The sequence below is a fragment of the Caretta caretta genome, chromosome 2 (assembly GCF_965140235.1).
Source record: "Caretta caretta isolate rCarCar2 chromosome 2, rCarCar1.hap1, whole genome shotgun sequence".
Taxonomy (NCBI): domain Eukaryota; kingdom Metazoa; phylum Chordata; order Testudines; family Cheloniidae; genus Caretta; species Caretta caretta.
The window spans coordinates 248,198,624-248,221,548 of record NC_134207.1 but is presented as its reverse complement, the minus strand read 5'-3'; the positions used below and the strand labels follow the sequence as shown (position 1 = coordinate 248,221,548).

The window sequence follows — 22,925 nt, the reverse complement described above, 5'->3', positions numbered from 1 at the left end:
TCTTATTCTGAAAATACCCAAACCTTCAGGGCATTATACAAGGCTCTTCTATTTTTCCAGGCTTCTGGGACATGGATAGTTTATGGGATAGAGGGTGTCAGAGGAGGATACTTATATACGTCTTTTGTGTCAGAATCGTTTCATTGATGAAGAATGCAAATCACTTGTATGGAGGGCGGTGGGGTTTCCTGCAGTGTTTGTATGTTTTAAAGACACTCTATATCCTCACTTAAATCCTTGGATGTTTCTTCAGCAAAGCTGGAGGAATAAAATAAATCAATCTAAATCTACATTAATCACTCCTACAGCAAATACATTGTGTTTGCTATTTAGACTAACAGATATGTTTATTTTATACAAGAACATAATCCTGATGCTACAGGATACTAACTTTAAAAGGCATAGGATTCAAAGCTTGCCTGGTTGACACTGCAAGGTAATGAGACTTTTTTCCTGACATCTTGTTTCATCTCACTATTCAAGTAAATAATTTAGTGTATATTTAAAAGAAAATATAAATGTTCCAAAATAGAAAGCTATAGATGACCTACTCATCCTGAGTTTCTAATTTAAAAATGGATATCAGTGAAACAATAATGTCCCACATGAAAGTCCTAACAAAATAAAGTTTGCAGACTCTGTAGAATAAATACTTATCATAGCAGGACATACTAATAATCAACAACAGTCTTTTCATATTTGGTATCTATTATGAAATGTGAAGATTGCACTAAAAACAAGTTCATTATATAACCCTCTGCCAAGGTGCTTACATCTGCTATAGTACAGTGAATAACAGCTTCAGCCAATTAAATTTCATGGCTATGGTAACTGACGAATGAAAGATTGTGGAATATGTACATGCATACTGAGATATACACATGCTATTTATATTTATATTGATAAGAGATACATAAATGAAGGAGTGATATGGCATACAGATTTTATCAGCATGAAATTGACATGGCTGCCTTGCTCATAAGTGAGGAAGACATGAGTGCATTTATGAAGGTCATTGAAACAAAAGTGTTATTAGGATTTTTAGAACTGTTGCTTAGTGAACATGCAGGCTGACCAGCCAATCACAGGGGCTTTATCATGTAAATATTTATAACAAAAAAATAAAAAGAACCCCCCAAAGGATTTTACACAACAGTAAAGGAAAGGCTCCACCATAAATCTATGGTGTCAATCAGAAAATGGTACATTTCAAAGCTTTTCTAAATTAAGCATTTAGAAAATAGTCTAAAGTCCCAAACTTTCAAGAGACCTCCAGCAGGTATGTTGGCTGAGGGTAATAATCCCAGGTTGACCTAACTCTGGAATCTAGGGAAGCAGGATTACTAGGAAATGCAGTTTTGTAGCAGGCAGGCTGTAGTCCTGGACACAAACAAGGCATCCTGGCAAATAAAAATCTGCCCTTTCCCTAGCAGAGCAGAAACCTGGAAAGAGGAAGGTTGTGCTGCTAGATCTCTCCTGAAATCTAAGGGCAAGTGACTCCATATTTGCTTGTTTTGTTTTTGGAATGCTGCTGGGGCAGGCACCACTGAGAGAGAGGTCTGAATCAATTTTTTTTTCATAAATGAAATGGGGCGGGGGATTAAGTTACACTGTCTGTACTGCTTTGAAACAAACCCCTGGCAACGGAAGGAGGTTCTTTTGTTGTGGTGTTATAAACTTCATTGACATGGATTTGTTTTGGTTTGATGGTCCACAGGCAACATTTGCATGTTAATAATGTACAATATGCATGTACAGTGAGTATGAGCTCAGGTAGCTGAGACCCTGGTTGTGTGTGTGAAAATGCCTGTATTAATATTATATGATCACTAGTAACTTCTAAAAGTTAAGGGAAAAACTGTTTAAAATAGAAAACTGTTTTAAGCCAAACCCATCGTATTATGTTAATAAAGCTTGTAGTGTGAATGTTTACAAAGGGTAGATACACTCAGTGCTATCTAGGGATGGATATATTGCTCTTATAGTATTTAAATGTCTTACATAATTTCCTGGATTTATCATAGACATCATTTAGGCTGGAAGCATTTAAAAAACACCGGGAAAAAAAGTAGAGGATCTGATAAACTTTGAGTACACAAATAATTTGGGTTCTTTGCCGAATACATAAAACACAGTTTGACTTGGTTTGCTGACCTCTTTTTCAATTGGAAAATATGAAATATAAGCCAAGGAAAAGCATGGGCAGCTAAAGTGTAATGAGAACTAAAATTTGTGCCAAGATATAAAGTCCAAGAGCCAGTAAGATCTAAACTAAAGGAAAAAATTATGTCCAACAGCAAAATGAAGGCCCAATCCAGGTCCCCATAAAGACAATGATAGAAGGCCACAGGCTTGGACAGAAGCAGGATTAGACCATGTACATTTAAAAATAAGGTACATTGCTTATTTGAATGGTTATTGTTTTATCACAGTTTAGTCCAGGAGTGCGTCAGAAACACTGTACACAGCAATAATTATTCTTCAGTCACTGATGTATTTCGGGATATTAATGTTATGGGCAGGCAAAAGAAAGCAATACACCATTACCAAAATATTTGTCCAGTGAGTTCAAAATGGAAAACCACATTTATCAGCCATGGAAGCATGAACTGTAATTTGCAATTCCAAAACAGAACTGTAAGCATTTATATAAATGTAATCCCATTGCACTCATTACAAAAACTTGCTGAGAAACACAAGACTGGTGCTGAGAAGGCTATACTGTTACTCAGCATCATTTGGGATCAGGCGATTGGGGATTTTTGATACTACAAAGATATTTTGATAAAGCAGCCACTAAAATAAAATTTTTTCATATAAATTGTCCAAAGCAGAGCGTTTCCGATACCTGAGGTTCATTTGTGATGGCACTTTGATAAGCTACACTCCCACCCCGTGCCCTCTTTCAATGTGAGGCGCCAGAAGGGGAAAAGATATTTTCAGGTGCTTTCTGCCAGTGACATTTTTGTTTTGCAGACATGTTTTTCACTTTATTATCACTCAATAAAAATAACCCTCATCAAAACAAAAGAGAATAATTAAACTATTTTTAAAAAGTATTTCAAAAAGAGCCTTTTAAAGTTGTCTTACATGCAGTCGGACATAATCAAGTATGAGAGCTTTTTCACTGTTTTAGATCGGACAGTTCTGTCTACCTCTCACTGATTCAGAACCTCTGCAGAGTAGGGGATAATTTCAGAACTAAAACAGAGGTCAGAAAATCCTGGCAAACAATTCCACAACTACTCACTCAAATTAAAAAGTTACTTTGCTTTGATGTGCATGAGCCCCTTTTTTGTTTGTGCAAAGCAAAAACATTTAAGCCATTGAGTTCTACTTACAGGAATGTTTGCAGAACAGGAATTTCAGTTTGCAGCCTCAAGTGTTCATTCCAGAAATGGCTGTATGTTTTATATAGGATTGGACACACTCTGACATGGTAGGGAAACAGAGTATGCAAAACCCTTGCTGGAGCCCTGGCGCGTAGGCAATGAAATGAGCCAGGCAAGGCTCTCAATGCACCCTTTGCTGGTCGGAGGGCATACATACACAACATTATTTTGTGAATGTAATACAATTAAATTAAAATGTACTGCACCCAGTCAGTAAACTTTGTAGCAGCCTACCTAGGGGTAGAAGAAATGGGTTTCAATTTTGCTGTGCTAAATAAAATATTTGAAAAATTCTCTGGAGCTTGAAGTGAGACGACCCCAACAGCAAAATTAGGGGAGGAAAAAGCTACCACTTCTGCAGAATTCAACCTGCATTTTAAAATAATGTAGCTTTTGTATGCTGAAATTGACTTTTCACATGTGAACTGATGTAGTTTGTTCTTTTGGAATCTGCTGAGAGACAGCTCCAATGCATCTGACCTTTACCAAGCAGCAAAGTCAAAAGGAAAATAGTCAGCACTGGGAGCTGTGACAATGACATGAGGTAACATTTTCAAGAGTGCATAAAATTCCATTTTTGAAAGTGCCATGGGCACTTAGGAACCTAAATCTCATTGACTCAGAATAAGACTTTGGCACCAAACTGCCTATGGCATTTTTGAAAATGGGACTTAAGGTGCTTTTGAAAATTTTTCTCATGTCACTTTCTCTTTCCTGCTCTTGGCAAAGTTATAGTATGAGCAGCAAAAGAAGACACAGCAGCTATTCACAGGGGCAGAAGACCTGGGAAGTCTGAAGCAGGCCTCTTATTGCTGCTAGAGGCCTGGGGAAGGGGAAGATTAGGAGAACCTCAAACAGAGGTGAAAGTAAGCCTGTTCGCCCCGGTACAGCGTACCGGTAAGAGCCGGTGCGCCGTCCCAGGACCGACTTTCCGAGAGGGCAATTTAAAGCCTTGGAGTAGCGGTGGCGGGGCTGCGGCGGGGATTTAAAGAGCCCTGGAGCTCCAGCCGCTGCTATGCCCCCCGGGTCCCTTTAAATCCCGGCCTGAGCCCTGCTGCCCGAGCCCTGGGGTAGCAGCAGCGGGGCTCTGGCGGGGATTTAAAGGGCCCCGGAGCTCCAGCCACCGCTACTGCCCTGGCGCCCTTTAAATCCCCGCCTGAGCCCTGCTGCCAAAGCCCTGGGGGAGCGGCGGTGGGGCTCTGGCAGGCATTTAAAGGGCCAGGGCGGTAGCGGTGGCTGGAGCCCCGGGGCCCTTTAAATCCCCGATGGAGCCCGGCCACCACTACCCCAGGGCTCGGGCAGCAGGGCTCCGGTGGGGATTTAAAGGGCTCGGGGCTCCGGCAGCCGCTACCACAGCGGAGCCCCAGGCCCTCTAAAGCTCTGCCAGAGCCCAGAGCCCCGGGGTAGCGGTGGCAGCCGGGAGCCCCCAGGGCTCCTCAGTGATTGAAGGGGCCCGGGGCTCCGCTGTGGTAGCGGCAGCTGGAGCCCTGGGCCCTTAAATCACCCCCGAGCCCCGGGGCTCCCAGCCGCCTCTGCAGCTGGTAGCTCAGGGGTGATGTAAAGGGCCCCGGGCTCCCAGCCGCCACTACTGCAGCTGGACCCTGGCCCTTTAAATCAAGATTTAAAGGGCCCCGGGATTTAAGGCCACGCCTCTTCTGGTTGAGGCCACGCCCCCTGCTCAGGACTCCAGCGTACCGGTAAGTCCTCTAACTTACTTTCACCCCGACCTCAAACCCTCCTTCAAAAACTCCTCAAACAAACTTAAAAGTCAAGGGGGTAGGAAGAGACACAGGCCTTTTCCTTCTCGCAGGCAGAGAGGCTCAGGGCGAAGCTTCAACTTTATCAGAGGCTAATATGAAACAAGCCCTCCACCAAGCTTCAACTTTATCAGAGGCTAATATGAAACAAGCCCTCCACTAGTGTCCAGTTCCTTGTTGGGAATCCCAGCCTCCTCCTGCTTCCCAGCAGCTGAGATGGGGTCTGGTCTCCCAGCAGCTGATATGGGGTCTGGTCTCCTGAACCAAGGCACTGACTCTGGAGTTCTCTAATACCTTCCTCCCCCTCTCCTCAATTTTCATTTCTTCTTGTTGGCTTGTAGGGGTACTCCTCTGTCTACTAAGTGTAACGGGGGAATAGTCCCGCTATTGTGGGAAACTTTCCTGGCTTCTGCACTACTCCGGTGAAGTGGGCTAGCGAAAGGATCTGAGTCCTCGCTCCCACTTCCTTTACACAGTGGCCTCCCAGCCCTTGAGGACTCTCCTGTCTGGCAGAGTCCTCGTAACCCCAACAAGGCTGGGCCCAGGATTCCTGGGGGGCTCGACCCCCAACCCTGCTGTGGTCACCTAGGACAGGGGCTAGGGTGTCCCCACTCCGGGGTACTCTCTCTGCACTGGGCACTTCTCTGACCCACTGACCATTACATACAAGTTAAAGCAAATGCAAGTTATTTAATCAACAATTAATTTTAAAAAGAATAAGAAAAAATGGGAAAGGTTAAAGGAAACACATCACCCCGCTCTGTGGCAGGGAACATCACAAACAGTGTCTCTGGAACGTCAGGGCAGTTCACAATCTGTTCCCTGTAAGTCCCAGGCCGCCTTCTCAGGCCCTGGCTGTGCTGCAGGGATGCTGTGCGTTGGACACTTGCTCTGCTGGTGGCCACACGCTCTCAGGCTCTAAGTGGTAGAACCCGTCTTCCCAGTGTCGCCCCCGCCCTGTCAGGGGTACGATCCAATCCTGGCCTGCAGAGCATCTTGGCTGAGGCGTCTCCCTGTGCTGGGCCCACTGCCCAGCGTCCCCCTCGCTCTCCCCAGCTGCTCACCGCACCCAGCTCCAGACTGCTCCAGCCCCAGCTCCACCACTCTGTCTCTGCACTGCTGCTGCTCTGCCTCCAGCTCCCTGGGCTGCTTCTTTGGCCCCTCTGCCTCTGGTTGCTGCAGCTCTGCTCCCAGGACAGGTCTGCTCTGCAGGCTGCTTCTGTGACTCTGCTCCCAGCACTGACCTGCTTCCTGGGCTGCTTTTCTGGCCCCTCTGGCTCTGGTTGCTGCAGCTCTGCTCCCAGGGCAAGTCTGCTCTCTCTGGGCTGTGCCTCTGGCTTTGGGGCTGCAGCTCTGCTCCCAGGACAGGGTCTGCTCTCTCTGGGCTGCTTTTCTGGTCCTTCTGGATCTGGCACAGCTCTGCTCCCCAGCTCAGCTTTGGCCCCTGCTTTCTCCTTAGCTCGGCCCCACTCTTACTGACCTAGGCAATTCCAGCTCACACCGAGGACGGGGCCTCCCTGGCCTCCTGACTCCCTGATTAACCTGCCCGCCCCGTCATTCAGGCTGACCTGGAGCATTGGCCTCTCCCCATTGTTCCTGGGACTATTAGTCTCAGGGTCCTGATTTCCCATAGACCCTTCCCCTTTTAGTACTGGGAGCTAGCCAACCAAAACACTCACACTGAATGTTAGTAAGGGGGCAAAAGTCCCCTTACATAAGGGTATGGTACTTTTTTCCAGCCTTGGCTAAATATTTAGGTACTAAATCAATTATTACATTTTGCAGCTTGACCTCAGAATACCTTGCCAAGAGGGATAATCATTATTTTCCCCATTTTGCAGGTAATGGAAGCACAGACAAGTGAGAGACAGCTCCAGTGCATCTGTGGCCGCTCTGACTTTTATCAAGCAGCAAAGTCAAAATGAAAAGACTCCGTCAGCATGGGCAGCTGTGAAAATGCCATGGGAAAATGGGTAACATTTTCAAAAGTGCCTAAAGCAAGCAAGTTAGTGAAAAAGTTAGCAATAAAAACTGTATTTCCTAACTCATAGCTCTGTGCAAATCCCCTAGATTACAGTTGCCCCTCTGTTTGAATTTTTATTCCACCTGGGCTATCTTATGATTTTGCACCAAAGCCACCTGAAAGCATGAGTCTGAATGAGTTTCCTTCACAATTCAGAGAGACACTGAAGAGATGTGAGTCCATGTAAACTGAGATTGAAGTACCTATTCCCACAAAGTATCCCCCGCCCCACCCCCCCACAGCATTTCATATTACTCTGATTAGAAGCCTGCATTAACAATACAACACAACAGTTTCCACAACAGCCATTCTCAGCTCACTGTTGGATGAGAAGTCTCTTCAGCACAGCTCTCATCCACAAAATACACCAACAAAAAGCAAATTAACTTACAGTATACTAACAAAGAGAATGGCTGCAAGGTCATTTGTCAATGTCATACCTCAATCCCAAGAACACCACATTCATTATAGTCTCTGCCGCTGGAATAGTGACTTTGACACCCTTTATGCATCCATGTCTGCAGTTTAGCATGCATGGCTACCTCTTGGGTCAGTTATTCAATGGTAGACTATGCAATGGCTGGGACTCTCTCAGTTATGGTTGTGCTGTATAATATAAATATACAAATGCTTATGTGTTATATTCACATGCTCTCATGAAATCAATTTCTATACAGTCTATTCTGTATTAATAAGGAAAAAAATAAAGAGCATCTCATAATTTAGTACTATATAGTTTCTAGTTTCTATAGTACTATAGAAATATAGTTTCTCTACTATAACATTGCCTGTCTTGTCTTTGGGATTTATATACCTAGTTTGTGTAAGCCTAATTATTTGAACTGTACATTGTTTTACAAGTCACAGAGGAAGACAGTCTTTCTGCATTGACTTTAAATTCCAAATCTTTGATTTCTTCATTTGGAAATTCCAATGAACTCTTGATAACAATGATTATTTTAGTGCATTGCTTATTTTTTTTGCATTGTACTTGAACTGTGTGACAGTATAATACACATTCACACGGCCGGCGATAAGTCAAGTGCCCAACACTGTATGTGCCAAACCCAGTAACATTTGGTCCTAGGCCATAAACATACTTGGCCTCCACAATTTTTGTCTCAAAGAATTACTGCAATGCTCATCTAAGCTCAGTATTCTTTCATCAACTTGTAACTGATTTTTTAAAATTCATTTCTTCAGCTGTCGAGTATGTTTAATCAAGTTCAACTGTGGCTGAACAGATGTGAAAGGAAATTCCCTTGAATTTACTGATGCCAAAAAGTGAAATGCCTTCTATAATTAATACCTTAATCATGCTGTGTACATCCCTTTGCTTTTCAAGGTTTGTGTTTCTGTACTTGTTCTGCCTCAAATCATTTTTAATCTATGATTCTGATCCTGCAAACATTTTGCACATGCTTGACTTGATGCACAAGTTACAGGTGTGTGTAATTGTTTGCAAGATCAGAGCATTCCTTAATCTTAACTGAGGTGACTCTTACATATTTTACCTGAAAATTAAAATCTGACTGTCTTTGTTAACATCTTTGTGACGAACTATCATAGGAGCCTTGCCTTATTTCTCATCCTCACCACACCGAAGGCAACCAAAAGCAGAAATTGGCACTTTAAGGTTAGATTTATAAAATTTACCTACAGCTTTCCCCATTGAAAATTAAGTCTCATCAAAATGGCCACTCAGCCTCCCTGTTCTCACTTCCCCCTACACTAACAGAAAGTTTGCCCTTAAACTAACAATCCAAAAGCAACAACAACAAAAATCTACATTTCATCATGCTGGCAGCTGCACATATCCCTTTAGACTGGTTGCAAAACTAACCTGTTGAAAAAGGACAGCAATGTAGTGGTTTCTTTATTGTAATATGACAATTCCTCATTGCAGTAGGAAAATACCACTGTATTTGAAAACATTATGTATGTACATTCCCCCTCAACTTTCTAACCTTTGTCCTATGCTACTCTTTTATTTTCATGAATATTATATTTAGATTTGATTTTTAGCATGTCACTTGTCAATCTGTATTTGCATAGTTTTGTATATGCAGCAGACATTTATTTTTAAATTATATTTACTGTAACTTGTGCATGCCAAATAGCCTCTTTTCATAAGAATGGCCATACTGGGTCAGACCAATGGTTCATCTAGCGCAGTATCCTATCGTCTGACAGTGGCCAATGCAACAACAAAAAACAGCAACAACAACAAAGGACAACAAACTATATTTGGGAGATTATTCAGGGTGGTAATTTAAACTATCAAATCAAGCTCTTTTTATTAGAACTATGCTCTACTTTTCTAGAAATATATGGTCTGTTTAGAAGTCTTCACTTTAATTGTAATTTTACTTGCACTGTAAACTATATTCGAAAATTCAAAACTATTGCAGAGCTTTTCCTCTTCATTCATCGTAACACTAATATAGCTCAGAGTACTGCAAACTTTTTCTTCCACCCTACATATTGTACACAGAGTGAAATTAAAACACTGATCACTCATGACTCATATAAAAAATTCACATTTAATAAAGGCCCCATTCAAGAATTCTTCCTAGCCTTACGACTCACATGCTACTGTGACTGGTGCATTAGAACTATGTAGATTAAATCAGATTAGATACTGATGTCACTTGCCCATGTGTAAAGCTTAGAGCTGGTCAGAAAATGTTCCCTCTCCCTCCACACACAGCCCACACTGTCAAACTGAAAATGGAAAATAGTCAACTAATATCCCCAAAACAAAAGTTTTTGTTTTGTCAAAAATGTGAACTTTCTGATTTTTTCCCGCAGCTAGCTCTAAGTAAATTGTAATTTACTAAGTAATTCCATTTACTTCAGTGGAGTTATAGTGAAATTAAACCCAGTGTGAGAAATTTGGATCCATAGTGTGTGACGTTGGTACACTACATAATCACAGCTGTAAAGTGCCTTAATTGACTACAGTGTCCAAGTACTAACATCTGTATTGAAGTCTTTAAAAAAACAAAAATAAAAGCCTTTAACTTTCACTGACAAATTGTCATAGGAATGGAAGCCTACTGTGACAAAGTTTCTCCTCTACCTTGGTGGGTCTTGCGCTTATTGGCAGATTTGCTCGCCTTGGAGCTTCATGGCAGCCCTCAGTTTGGCCGTTTTCATCAACCCACAATCCAGGTCAACTCCTCCTGTGTCTGACCAGCAGTTGGGAGGTTTGGGGGGAACTCGGGCCCGCCCTCTACTCTGGGTTCCGGCCCAGGGCCCTGTGGATTGCAGCTGTCTAGAGTGCCTCCTGGAACAGCTGTGCAACATCTACGACTCCCTGGGCTGCTTCCCCATGGTCTCCTCCCAACCTCTTCTTTATTCTCACCATAGGACCTTCCTCCTGGTGTCTGATAGTACTTGTACTTCTCAGTCCTCCAACTGTACGCGTTCTCACTCTCAGCTCCTAGTACCTCTTGCTCCCAGCTCCTCACGTGCGCACCACAAACTGAAGTGAGCTCCTTTTTAAACCCAGGTGCCCTGATTAGCCTGCCTTAATTGATTCTAGCAGCTTCTTGATTGGCTGCAGGTGTTCTAATCAGCCTGTCTGTCTTAATTGTCTCCAGAAGGTTCCTGATTGTTCTGGAACCTTCCCTGTTACCTTACCCAGGGAAAAGGGACCTACTTAACCTGGGGCTAATATATCTGCCTTCTATTACTCTCCTGTAGCCATCTGGCCCGACCCTGTCACACTACATGAAACGCTTTACTTGATTTTCCAGTTTTTTTCCTCACTCTTCTAATGGATGACTTAGAATATACAAGGGCTTAATACATGAATTAGTTGGCTTTAATTAAGTAATAAAATGGGGTGAATTTGCTTCTAATTACTTCATAAGAAGTTAGTAAAGTACTTTGTCTTATTGTAATATTTGCTTGTTACTGAATGCCCTGGCTTAGTAGCATAAAGTATATGATTGAGTAGTTGTAAGTATTAAAAAAAAAAGCTTTAAAAAATTAAATATTCACAGTCACACTTAAGCAAATATTTAAAAATACATAATTTTAAAACGTTATTAAATTGATCTGTAATTCTTTGTACTTTCCTTTTCCATTGCTGCTGATTAGCAAAGGTGTGTGTGTGTGTGTATAAGCTTTCTTCTTTCTAAACACACTTCAGTAACACAGCCAGAAATGTCAAACTCTCAACCATGCATATGTAATGTGATAGTTTTCTTTGAGTCATGCCCCCATCTGTATTCCACATGTGGGTGTGTATGTGCAGTGTCTCCCCTCATGCTTCCAACCGAGAGTATAAAGGGCAGTGAGGGTTGGCACCTCTCCAGTTCCTTCTTACTGACATATGGCCTGAGTCAGAACCCCTATTTCTCCTTCACTCTTATCTCAATAAGAGTTGTATACTTATATGCATAGTTCTTTCATAGTTTAAATAGCTCAGCTAAGATAGTTTAATATAGTGTAGTGTAGTTTAGTATAACTAGCATAGAACTTCCCCAGTCGGGGGAAACAACTCCTTGCTATCCGGGGACTATGTCCAGCATCTCAGGCTTCAAGAACTTTGTCTCCTGCCCTCATTCCTTTTTCCAGCAGTGAGGATCATCAACTGTGCCTCTACCATCTGTGTGAGGCACGCAGCATAGCCCTACTGGCCCCGGCAATTGTAGTTCACACACCTCCTGAAGCTTTCCACCCAATCACCATTCAGATTCTGGTTATTCCTGGATCTTTTCACACCTGACCAAGGCAGGATCAGGCATCCAAATCCAGACCTCCCTCACCTCACAGCCTGGCATTTGGATGGGTGTCTGACATAGAGATTGCATGTTCAGCGCCAGTCTAGCAGATCCTTAACCACAGCAGGAAACGGTCCACCTGAACATATTACCAGGCGAAGTAGCATTACTCCCTGGAGTGGGCCCACCACCATCACCATTCCCTTGGTACGGTGACCATCCAGTCACCCTAGACTTCCTCTTCATACAGAAAACATCAGACTTATCTCTCAGCTCTGTTCGTGTTCTGGTGGCACTTAGCACCTTCCTCCCCACCATGGATGGATACTATCTTTATGTACCCTGTGATGGTACGCTTCATGAAAGGCTTGGTCAAAACCTTCCCAACCATTGTCAAACCTACACTCCAGTTTGATCTTAACCTCATTCTCTTCGTTCTTACAGGACCACCCTTCAGACCTATGGCAAGTTGTACTATGACCCACCTTTCCATGAAAGTGGCATTCCTAGTTGCCATCACTTTGGCCAGACGGGTCAGTGACCTAGCAGCCATGAGGCAGACCCATCCTACATAGTCTTTCACAAGGACAAAGTTTCATTGAGGCTACACCCCAAAGTCCTCCCCAAGGTTGTGTCCAAATTCCATCTCAACCAATCAATCCACTTACCTGTATTCTGTCCAAAACCACATATCTGTCCTGCCGACAAGAAGCTACACTTCTCCTACATCAGCTGTGCCCTGGCATTCTACTTACAAAGAACTATGCCTTTTAGAAAGTCTCTGAGACTCTTTCCTGCCACAGCAGAGAGATGAAAAGGCCAAGCCATAGCCTCACAAAGGATCTCTAAGTGGGTCTCAGGCTGCACACTGGAATGCTGAAAGATATCAAACTTCCACCCTCCCAGGGGTGTTATAACTCACTCTACATGGGCATAGGACACTTCTTTGGCTTTAAGAAAAGGAGTACTTGTGGAACGTTAGAGACTAACCAATTTATTTGAGCATGAGCTTTCATGAGCTACAGCTTACTTCATCAGATGCATACCGTGGAAACTGCAGAAGACATTATATACACACAGAGACCATGAAACAATACCTCCTCCCACCCCACTGTCCTATCCCACCCCACTGTCCTGCTGGTAATAGCTTATCTAAAGTGATCATCAAGTTGGGCCATTTCCAGCACAAATCCAGGTTTTCTCACCCTCCGCCCCCCCCACACACAAACTCACTCTCCTGCTGGTAATAGCTTATCCAAAGTGACCACTCTCCCTACAATGTGCATGGTAATCAAGGTGGGCCATTTCCAGCACAAATCCAGGCTCTCTCACCCCCCTCCCCCCCGGAAACACACACACACACACTCACTCTCCTGTTGGCAATAGCTCATCCAAACTGACCACTATCCAAGGACAAAGTCACAAAGTTCAGCCATAACTATTTTACATTTGGGGACAATGTATACCTTCAGATCAGCGGCACTGCTATGGGTACCCGCATGGCCCCACAGTATGCCAACATTTTTATGGCTAACTTAGAACAACGCTTCCTCAGCTCTCGTCCCCTAAAGCCCCTACTCTGCTTGCGCTGTATTGATGACATCTTCATCATCTGGACCCATGGAAAAGAAGCCCTTGAGGAATTCCACCATGATTTCAACAATTTCCATCTCACCATCAACCTCAGCCTGGACCAGTCCACACAAGAGATACACTTCCTGGACACTACAGTGCTAATAAACAATGGTCACATAAACACCACCCTATACCGGAAACCTACTGACCGCTATTCCTACCTACATGCCTCCAGCTTTCACCCTGACCACACCACACGATCCATCGTCTACAGCCAAGCTCTGCGATACAACCGCATTTGCTCCAACCCCTCAGACAGAGACAAACACCTACAAGATCTCTATCAAGCATTCTTACAACTACAATACCCACCTGCGGAAGTGAAGAAACAGATTGATAGAGCCAGAAGAGTTCCCAGAAGTCACCTACTACAGGACAGGCCTAACAAAGAAAATAACAGAACGCCACTAGCGGTCACCTTCAGCCCCCAACTAAAACCCCTCCAACGCATTATTAAGGATCTACAACCTATCCTGAAGGATGACCCAACACTCTCACAAATCTTGGGAGACAGGCCAGTCCTTGCCTACAGACAGCCCCGCAACCTGAAGCAAATACTCACCAACAACCACATACCACACAACAGAACCACTAACCCAGGAACCTATCCTTGCAACAAAGCCCGTTGCCAACTGTGCCCACATATCTATTCAGGGGACACCATCAAAGGGCCTAATAACATCAACCACACTATCAGAGGCTCGTTCATCTGCACATCCACCAATGTGATATATGCCATCATGTGCCAGCAATGCCCCTCTGCCATTTACATTGGTCAAATTGGACAGTCTCTACGTAAAATAATAAATGGACACAAATCAGATGTCAAGAATTATAACATTCATAAACCAGTCGGAGAACACTTCAATCTCTCTGGTCACGCAATCACAGACATGAAGGTTGCTATCTTACAACAAAAAAACTTCAAATCCAGACTCCAGCGAGAAACTGCTGTATTGGAATTCATTTGCAAATTGGATACTATTAATTTAGGCTTAAATAGAGACTGGGAGTGGCTAAGTCATTATGCAAGGTAGCCTATTTCCCCTTGTTTTTTCCTACCCCCCCCCCCCCAGACGTTCTGGTTAAACTTGGATTTAAACTTGGATAGTGGTCAGTTTGGATGAGCTATTGCCAGCAGGAGAGTGATTTTGTGTGTGTGTGTGTGTTTCCGGGGGGGGGGGGGGTGAGAAAGCCTGGATTTGTGCTGGAAATGGCCCACCTTGATTACTATGCACATTGTAGGGAGAGTGGTCACTTTGGATGAGCTATTACCAGCATGAGAGTGAGTTTGTGTGTGTATGGGGGTGGGGGGGGGGGGGTGAGAAAACCTGGATTTGTGCTGGAAATGGCCCACCTTGATTATCATATACATTGTGAAGAGAGTGGTCACTTTGGATGGGCTATTACCAGCAGGAGAGTGAGCTTGTGTGTGTGTGGGGGGGGGGGGGGGCGGAGGGTGAGAAAACCTGGATCTGTGCTGGAAATGGCCCAACTTGATGATCACTTTAGATAAGCTATTACCAGCAGGACAGTGGGGTGGGAGGAGGTATTGTTTCATGGTCTCTGTGTGTATATAATGTCTTCTGCAGTTTCCATGGTATGCATCCGATGAAGTGAGCTGTAGCTCACGAAAGCTCATGCTCAAATTAATTGGTTAGTCTCTAAGGTGCCACAAGTACTCCTTTTCTTTTTGCGAATACAGACTAACACGGCTGTTACTCTGAAACCTTTCTTTGGCTTTGTTAGTGGATATTTTGTGGCAAAACATTTGCAAAGCCACAACATGGTGCTGTAAATGTGTGGATAGATCACACTATGCTCTGACCCTCGCGGCAGCCGCGGATGCAGTAGTAGAACGAGCTATCTTACGAATGGCTCTGCCATAAGCTTCCTTGCACCCACCTTCACACTGATCACTGCTCACAAGTCACCCACATGTGGAATACACATAGGGACCATCACTCAAAGAAAAAGAGCAGGTTACTTACTGTAACTGGAGGTTCTTTGAGATGTGTGGTCCCTATCTGTATTCTACTACCCGCCCTCTGCTTAGGACTTGGTTGCTTTGTGGTAAGAAGAGGAACTGGAATGGCATCAACCCACACTGCCACTTATACCCTCAGTCAGGAGCATTAGGGGAGATACTGCGCATGTGTGGGCCAATGGATACTGTTTGGAGAAAACTCAAGCTCATGGTGTGCATGCACACCATGTGTGGATACAGAAAGGGAACACTCATATCAAAGAACCTCCAATTACAGTAAGTAACCTCATTCATCTCTATGGGTCCAGTATTGCAAATTTAGTGAACTGTAATGCAAGCTGAAAGCAGTGGGACTTCTCTCTCTTTCTCTGGATCATGGTAAATGGAAGACATTATGTGGACTATGGCATCAGTGAGAAGAGGGCTGCTTTCTAAAAGAAGAAAGCTTGTATCCATACCTAAATGCTTTCAAATACATAGTTCCTAGTAATAAATACAGAAAAAGTTAATATTTTAGCAAAGTCCTTTTAAACTATTCCCAATTAAGAAGTATGCCTGAGTGTGTCTGCTCTTACAACACTGTGTTGATTTCCACAACTTCTCATTGCTGATTTATCAGATAAGCACGTACAAACCACAGAATATTATTTTAGTGGAATACATTCAAGGGTACACATGTATCAGACAGACCACTCTGCAGTGTAGCTTTTAGACTGTGGAATCTGAAATGCCAGCAGCCACTCTTATTTTTTTCCATTATTCTTTCCCACAGAGTAGCTTTATCTGCTAGAATAGCCCAATATTTTCCCCCAGGGTTAGTAATTTTATTTACATTTATTTTTATCTCCAACCTCCTGAAAGCACTTTTTTCCAATGTGCATTTTCTATTGACAGTATCATAGTTATTCCTGATTACAGCCATCATGTACTTAATAACCCTCTGCTTGTTGGCCTTTCTTGAAACCAAGCCATTTTTTTCCTTTAAAAATTGTGTGTTAAACTTTCTCCTTTTCCTCAATAAGTTCATGCAGCAGAATCTATGCACCCACCTGTAACACACCTTGGGTGATAGGAGTCAATTTCAACCTACCAGCAAAGCATACTTAAAAGCATTCTTTTAACCAAATACTACACACAGCACACAAAGTGATAAGTAATTCAAAGAAAAGATTTATCAGCTAACAACATCCCAAACAAATGAACTGGATCCCTCAGCCAGAAGGGGCCTGACTGAAATCCTGTTGAAGTCAATGGAAAAACTTTCACTGACTTCAATGAGATTTAGATCAGGGTCTATGGAGTTGTCATCACAAATGTTTGTGAATTTTTATGTTCCCACCTGCTGCTAAGAGATCATCTTACTCACTGTCCAGGCTGACCTCATCAGTTGCAACCATCTTTATTTACATCTCTAATGTCCCTGATGTCATTCCCATATTGATCTACTTTATTCTGCTCCAGTGGTTCTCAACCAGGGGTAGCAGAGGTCTTCCAGGGGGTACATCAACTCATCTAAATATTTGCCTAGTTTTACAACAGGCTACATAAAAAGCACTAGCGAAGTCAGTAAAAACTAAAATTTCATACAGACAATGACTTGTTTATACTGCTCTATATACTATACACTGAAACGTAAGTACAATATTTATCTTCCAATCAATTTATTTTATAATTACATGGTAACAATGAGAAAGTAAGCAATTTTTCAGTAATAGTGTGCTGTGACACTTTTGTATTTTTATGTCTGATTTTGTAAGCGAGTAGTTTTTAAGTGAGGTTAAACTTGGGGGTACGCAATACAAATCAGGCTCTTGAAAGGGGTACAGTAATCTGGAAAGGTTGAGAGACACTGTTCTACTCCATATTGTGTTTTCCACACTCAGTGCTAAAAGGGTTACATTGTCAATTCTCCCTTTTGTGGAATGTGCAATGTGCAATTCATTAAGCCCTCAGGCAAGTGAAAGATAAACATGACAAACATGGGAGTGAATAATAAAGGAGAATCAGAATATGAGTCACCCTGGTGCACAGTTTGAAAACTGCCACCAGACAACTGGCCTAACCTTATAACAGGGCTAGAGTGGCAGAACAGCAACAAGGGGAACATTAGCACCAATAGCAAGTCTGAAGTGATGGTGAACAAATATTAGATACCACGGGCTTCCAGCCATCCAAATTGGTGGTGGTGGCCATGTAACCAGCAATGATGGCCTTCCTATTGGCCAGTGAACTCCATGGCTTCCTATTTGGTGGTTGTGATTACCTTGATAAGTGGAATGCAAACCTTCCAATTCTCCACTGTATTGCCATGGTGATCATAGGAGAAGTCACAGGGCAGGGTCTCTGCTTCTTGTCCCTGATATCATTCCCATCCATCCCACACCTTCTAGGGTCCTTGGTTATGAGAAGGGGGGAGCAGCAGAGTCATAGCTATCATACACAAAGAGTATTTGGATTTTTTCCATACAGGTTACCTGTACAGAAGCCTTCTCCCCACAGGGAAGTTACACTTTCCTGTGAATAGGTGTGATGCATGGCCAGAAAGGGTTAAACATCCTGCATGATAAATTACTCAGATTCAACACTTAAAGACATATGGGGAGATAAAGTTTGTGTTTTTGTGTATTTACATACATATGGGTAGGGGTCAACAATGTAATCAACAGTTCCTATCTATACTGTATTCTGTTAATTCATAGATCAAAAGAACATCCACTGAATGCATCCAATGAAGTGAGCTGTAGCTCACAAAAGCTTAAGCTCAAATAAATGTGTCAGTCTCTAAGGTGCCACAAGTACCCCTTTTCTTTTTGCGAATACAGACTAACACGGCTGCTACTCTGAAACCTAGCACTTAAATGAATTGTAAACATGGGATATCGCTGTATTCATCTCTCTTTGAAGTGTATAGCAAATCACCTGTGAATGGTGGAAAAACAGGCAATTGCCTTATGTTAATCTGTGTGAATAATTAATGACGATGCTTAAGAAATGAGGGCCTATTGTTCCCTGAGGGACTCCAACCTGTCAAAGGAGGCTTGAAATTGTATAAAAGATGTTTGGGTCACAATCCTTTTTATCTCAGACCTGCTTAAGCTTCATCAGGGGAAGTTTGAGTCACCAGATTGAGATCCCAGTTATGCTGGTACACCCTTAACAGGATATTGGACATTGGACTATAACCTATGGGCTAAATTCGAAAAGAACTCTTTTAGAACTCTTTGCAACTACAAAGCTCACCATCTATGCTATGAAATCTGAACCTCAAGAACTGAACTCATGTCTGTATGTATATTGATCTTCATCAGTAATCTTCATCATTCTTGACATGGGTAACTAGGTGGAGGCCTGAGGGTAGGTTACTTTAAGGGAACTGTGTTGTTGGCTTCTGAGCAACCAGTGAGGTAAAAAAGAAGCTGTTTTGTGCTGGCTTGGTAAATCTAAGTATTGAAATATCCACCAGTTTTGGAGTTTGTCTGCCCCATTCTTTGCAGTTCACCCTAATTGAGTAACCTCAGCTGGCTCCCCCAAGGACCCCAGTCACAATAGGCATTAAGAGAAAGAAAGAAAGAAAGAAAGAAAGAAAGAAAGAAAGAAAGAAAGAAAGAAAGAAAGAAAGAAAGAAAGATGTGGTTTGCAGCCTTCAGTCCAGTCCTGAGATAGTAATGGAATTCATTTTTCCTCACTGATTTGAGGACAGCCAGTCATTAGGGCCGATGGAGGTTTTGTTGTGGGATATGGCCCATACTCTCAGTACAAGAGGTGGGTGGCTTACAAATTTCTGTGACTCCGTGATTGCCCATGTGGCTCTTAAGTGTCTCAGTTTCATTTGCTGAGATGGGAGGTCACATATATATATATATATATATAGGAGAGAGAAGTACTTGCAGGAATGTCCTAGGTGCTACCACCCAGACATTTGCTTTTAGATGTTGTTAGGCCAATCGCGCCATCTTCCTTTTTAATCAGTGCATGCCTGTTTTCCCTCTGCTGGCCTGGGGCAATAAGAGTTAATTATTTGTGAAGATGGAGACAAAACTGGCAAAAAAGCAAGCTGCTTCTATTTACACCAGAGTCCAGCAACAATAAGGAGAGCGTTCGAAAAATCTGGCAATAACAAAAAGGCCTGTATATCCTCAGGAAAAAAAAAAGAATGATCTGGTATAAAGCTCACCAAATGCGTAGAGCTGCAGGGTGAAAATATTCTCTAACGAAAGCAAAAGATAAACTTTTTAAATCCTGTGTTCGCACTGATAAAAGCCAGGTGCTGGTATAGTAAACATTATGACCCCTAGAAGTGGGAACAGAAATATTGTCAATTGAAATTATGATGTTTCATTAAACCATACAAGGTGTTTAATTTTCCACAACTACTGGATTTTGTTTTTTGCCATTTCACTTCGTCATCTGAAAGCCCTGTAGCCTTGAAAGAAGACATATAACAGTATAATAATGCCTTTAATACTTTATCATATTTCAAAAATAGATTAGAAAATGGCCCTAATACATGGAATTTCTTTAAAGAGCAGCTTCCTCCAATGTGATTGGCAAGTGGCATAGGGCAGCATTTAAAATCTCTCTCCAATTAATCACCTGATTAGATTATTTATAAGAGAAAGTAGCAATGTAATTCTATCTACCCTCTTTATTGAGTTAACACTCATTCAGGTAGATTGTGAGCACAGTAGCATCAGTGTACAATGAGAGAGCATCAGAAATCTCTTCACATACTCTGGTTATGTGTCAGTGTAACTGAAGTCCAAATATGGCATTCAGATCATCATTTTAAGAGAATCACGTTACTATCCCTTTCAGTCTGAGGTTGGAAACATGGATATTTTATCTAGGACAAAAGGAAAATCAGTAAGTGCTGAAGACTTCAGAGTCCACATCTCAGAGGGAATTTTATTTTTGTTTTGTAGCTTTTGCAAATAGTTCTGCTCTTCCAACTGTGCAATGCCTCCAAACACCATGCTGGGCTGTTGATGGATAGAAGGTACACTGGTACTTTTTCAAACACAGTTTTTACCTCTGACTGTCTAGTACATTTTTTTTTTCCATTTGAACAAGTTATTAGTATGCCTGTTTTACAAGTGTTGGAAAAAGAATCCCAGGATTTTGCCTCCTGTGTGTTTTTGCCTTGCTTCCTCATGGTCCATGATGCCAGCAGAAGGTGTCAGCACTATGTACCCAAACTGACATGAAGGCAAAAGGTTGCTCTGCCACTTTTCCAGGTCCTTCAACTGAACATCAAATCTGGGACTGATCACACCACACTTGTTCAGTCTGCCTGTGAGATTAACAATAATTTTCCCAGCTCTGTGATCGTCAATGATCTCAAATTCACCATTGTAACCATGCTTCACAGTTAAAAACCGGACAATTACTTTAGAGCATGGTCGAACGAGAACTTGACGTGTTCCATGTTTCTCTGCATTGTTGATGCTCTTAAGGGGATCGGCCAGAACTTAAAGTGACAATTTCAAGAGTTGCCTTTTCCTCTAGCTTCCATGGACAATACATCTTAATGTGCCAATTTGCTTCCCACAATTTGCCAATTTGACATTAATATTTACCTTCCAAATGAATCTATTATAGGAGAGACAGAAAATCAATCTACAATCAAATATCTGAATTTCTCCAGTGGAAGGCATATTCAGTCAGATCAATGATTTTGAGACAAACCTAGGCATCAGGATAAGCTAATTATTTAATCTGATTTAACAGTGAAGACATTCTGCTACTCTAGTTAAGATCATGGAAAACAAAGCAGTTAATTTGGCTTCGTGAAGCAGATTTGGAATTAACCTATTCTATGCAGTTTTTGTTTAGCAGTTTTTGAATATGTAACCCAAGGATAAAAAAGGGCATACTTTTGTTTTAGGGCCTCAAAGCAAAGAATACTTAATGTACGTCTGCACAGCAAAGTCATTCAAAAAGGATCACCCTCCTCTATAGCTGGGATGAAGGTGATAATTTAGGTGCTATTCTACTTGTTCAGAGTTTTGCCAATCCCAATATAAAGAATCAAAGTGGCAAACACTCCTGTTTTTGTTGCCTTCACATTTGAGCGCTACAGTTAATGGAATATGGAAACACTACAGAAGAGAAGGCGATTTCACACCAGTAGCAAATGGAAGAGTTTGAACTTTTAAGTTTGTAGTGTTAATCCCCTCTATGGGGTTTCTGACATCCTACAGGCAATCCACACTGTTTGTTTTTATGCCTCTTTGCAGAAATAGAAAATCATTAAATATGCCCAAGTGGGAAATGAACGGCAGTAAACAGGGAAGAAGAAGAAGAAGAAGAAGAAGAAAATTAAAAGCACTAAAATACTGATTAAACAGAAAAATGGAAATAAATCTATGTTCATTAATATTTATCTGTGGTAATTCATTTAAAGTGATTGTTTCTACAATGTACATTATCAAAAATTAGCTGAAATGGAACCACCCAAATTAAAACGTTCAATGAAGGGAAATACCTTAGAAAACAGTCAAAACAGAGACACCGATATATCAGCTACCAGTGAAGTGGACTTCTTCTTTCTCTAAAGTTTTATTCAGAAGACAAGCATTGCTTGTGAGTGATAGCACATTATCTTTTAAATTGGTTCATCAAACATACAACAGCCTTACTCTCTAGTGAAGATGATCCATAAAAACTCAAAGAACATCCATAAATGTTTAAAGTAATACGTGCATCAGGGATTAACAAGTATGAAATTAATAAACATTCTATACTGGAATAAAAGTGTGGCAGTGAACCAAATGTGAACTGTCAAATAAAAATATTATGAGTGAAATTCCGGCCCTATCTAAATCAACAGCAAAACTCTCAGTGACATAAAACATAAAAATGGCCATACTGGGTCAGACCAAAGGTCCAAAGGCCCAGTATCCTGTCTACCAACAGTGGCCAATGCCAGGTGCCCCAGAGGGAGTGAACCTAACAGTGATCTCTCTCCTGCCACCCATCTCCACCCTCTGACAGACAGAGGCTAGGGACACCATTCCTTACCCATGCTGGCTAATAGCCATTAATGGACTTAACCTCCATGAATTTATCCAGTTCTCTTTTAAACCCGGTTATAGTCCTAGCCTTCACAACCTCCTCAGGCAAGGAGTTCCACAGGTTGACTGTGTGCTGAGTGAAGAAGAACTTCCTTTTATTTGTTTTAAACCTGCTACCCATTAATTTCATTTGGTGGCCCCTAGTTCTTATATTATGGGAACAAGTAAATAACTTTTCCTTACTCACTTTCTTCACATCACTCATGATTTTATAGACCTCTATCATATCCCCCCTTAGTCTCCCTTTTTCCAAGCTGAAAAGTCCCAGCCTCTTTAATCTCTCCTCATATGGGATCCGTTCCAAACCCCTAATCATTTTAGTTGC

General features: G+C 42.2%; 2 protein-coding genes and 1 long non-coding RNA gene across 14 annotated transcripts in view; 1 reads left to right on the top strand and 2 right to left on the bottom strand.

Annotated features, from left to right (window-relative positions):
- DIP2C (disco interacting protein 2 homolog C) overlaps nt 1–22,925 on the bottom strand; it is a 483,413-nt gene that overhangs the window by 231,306 nt on the left and 229,182 nt on the right. Inside the window, exon 1 of one of the 12 annotated variants that reach the window (XM_075125977.1) lies at nt 3,342–3,440. The exons of the other annotated variants lie outside the window; for them this stretch is intronic. The gene's annotated coding sequence lies outside the window, so the exon portion shown is untranslated. Of the gene's footprint in view, nt 1–3,341; nt 3,441–22,925 lie in introns of those variants that run through there. 12 annotated transcript variants of the gene reach the window in all.
- On the top strand, nt 1,379–21,848 carry LOC142071224 (uncharacterized). Its single transcript, XR_012667289.1, has 3 exons — nt 1,379–1,557; nt 6,991–7,122; nt 21,764–21,848. It is a non-coding gene; the product is annotated as an uncharacterized LOC142071224 (long non-coding RNA).
- Nucleotides 20,556–21,181, bottom strand: LOC125633049 (small ribosomal subunit protein uS8-like). The gene is made up of 2 exons (XM_075126157.1): nt 21,148–21,181; nt 20,556–20,994 (listed from the first exon to the last, which is right to left on the bottom strand). The coding sequence occupies exons 1-2, from the start codon at nt 21,179–21,181 to the stop codon at nt 20,615–20,617; spliced, it is 414 nt and encodes a 137-aa protein (XP_074982258.1). The 3' UTR covers nt 20,556–20,614.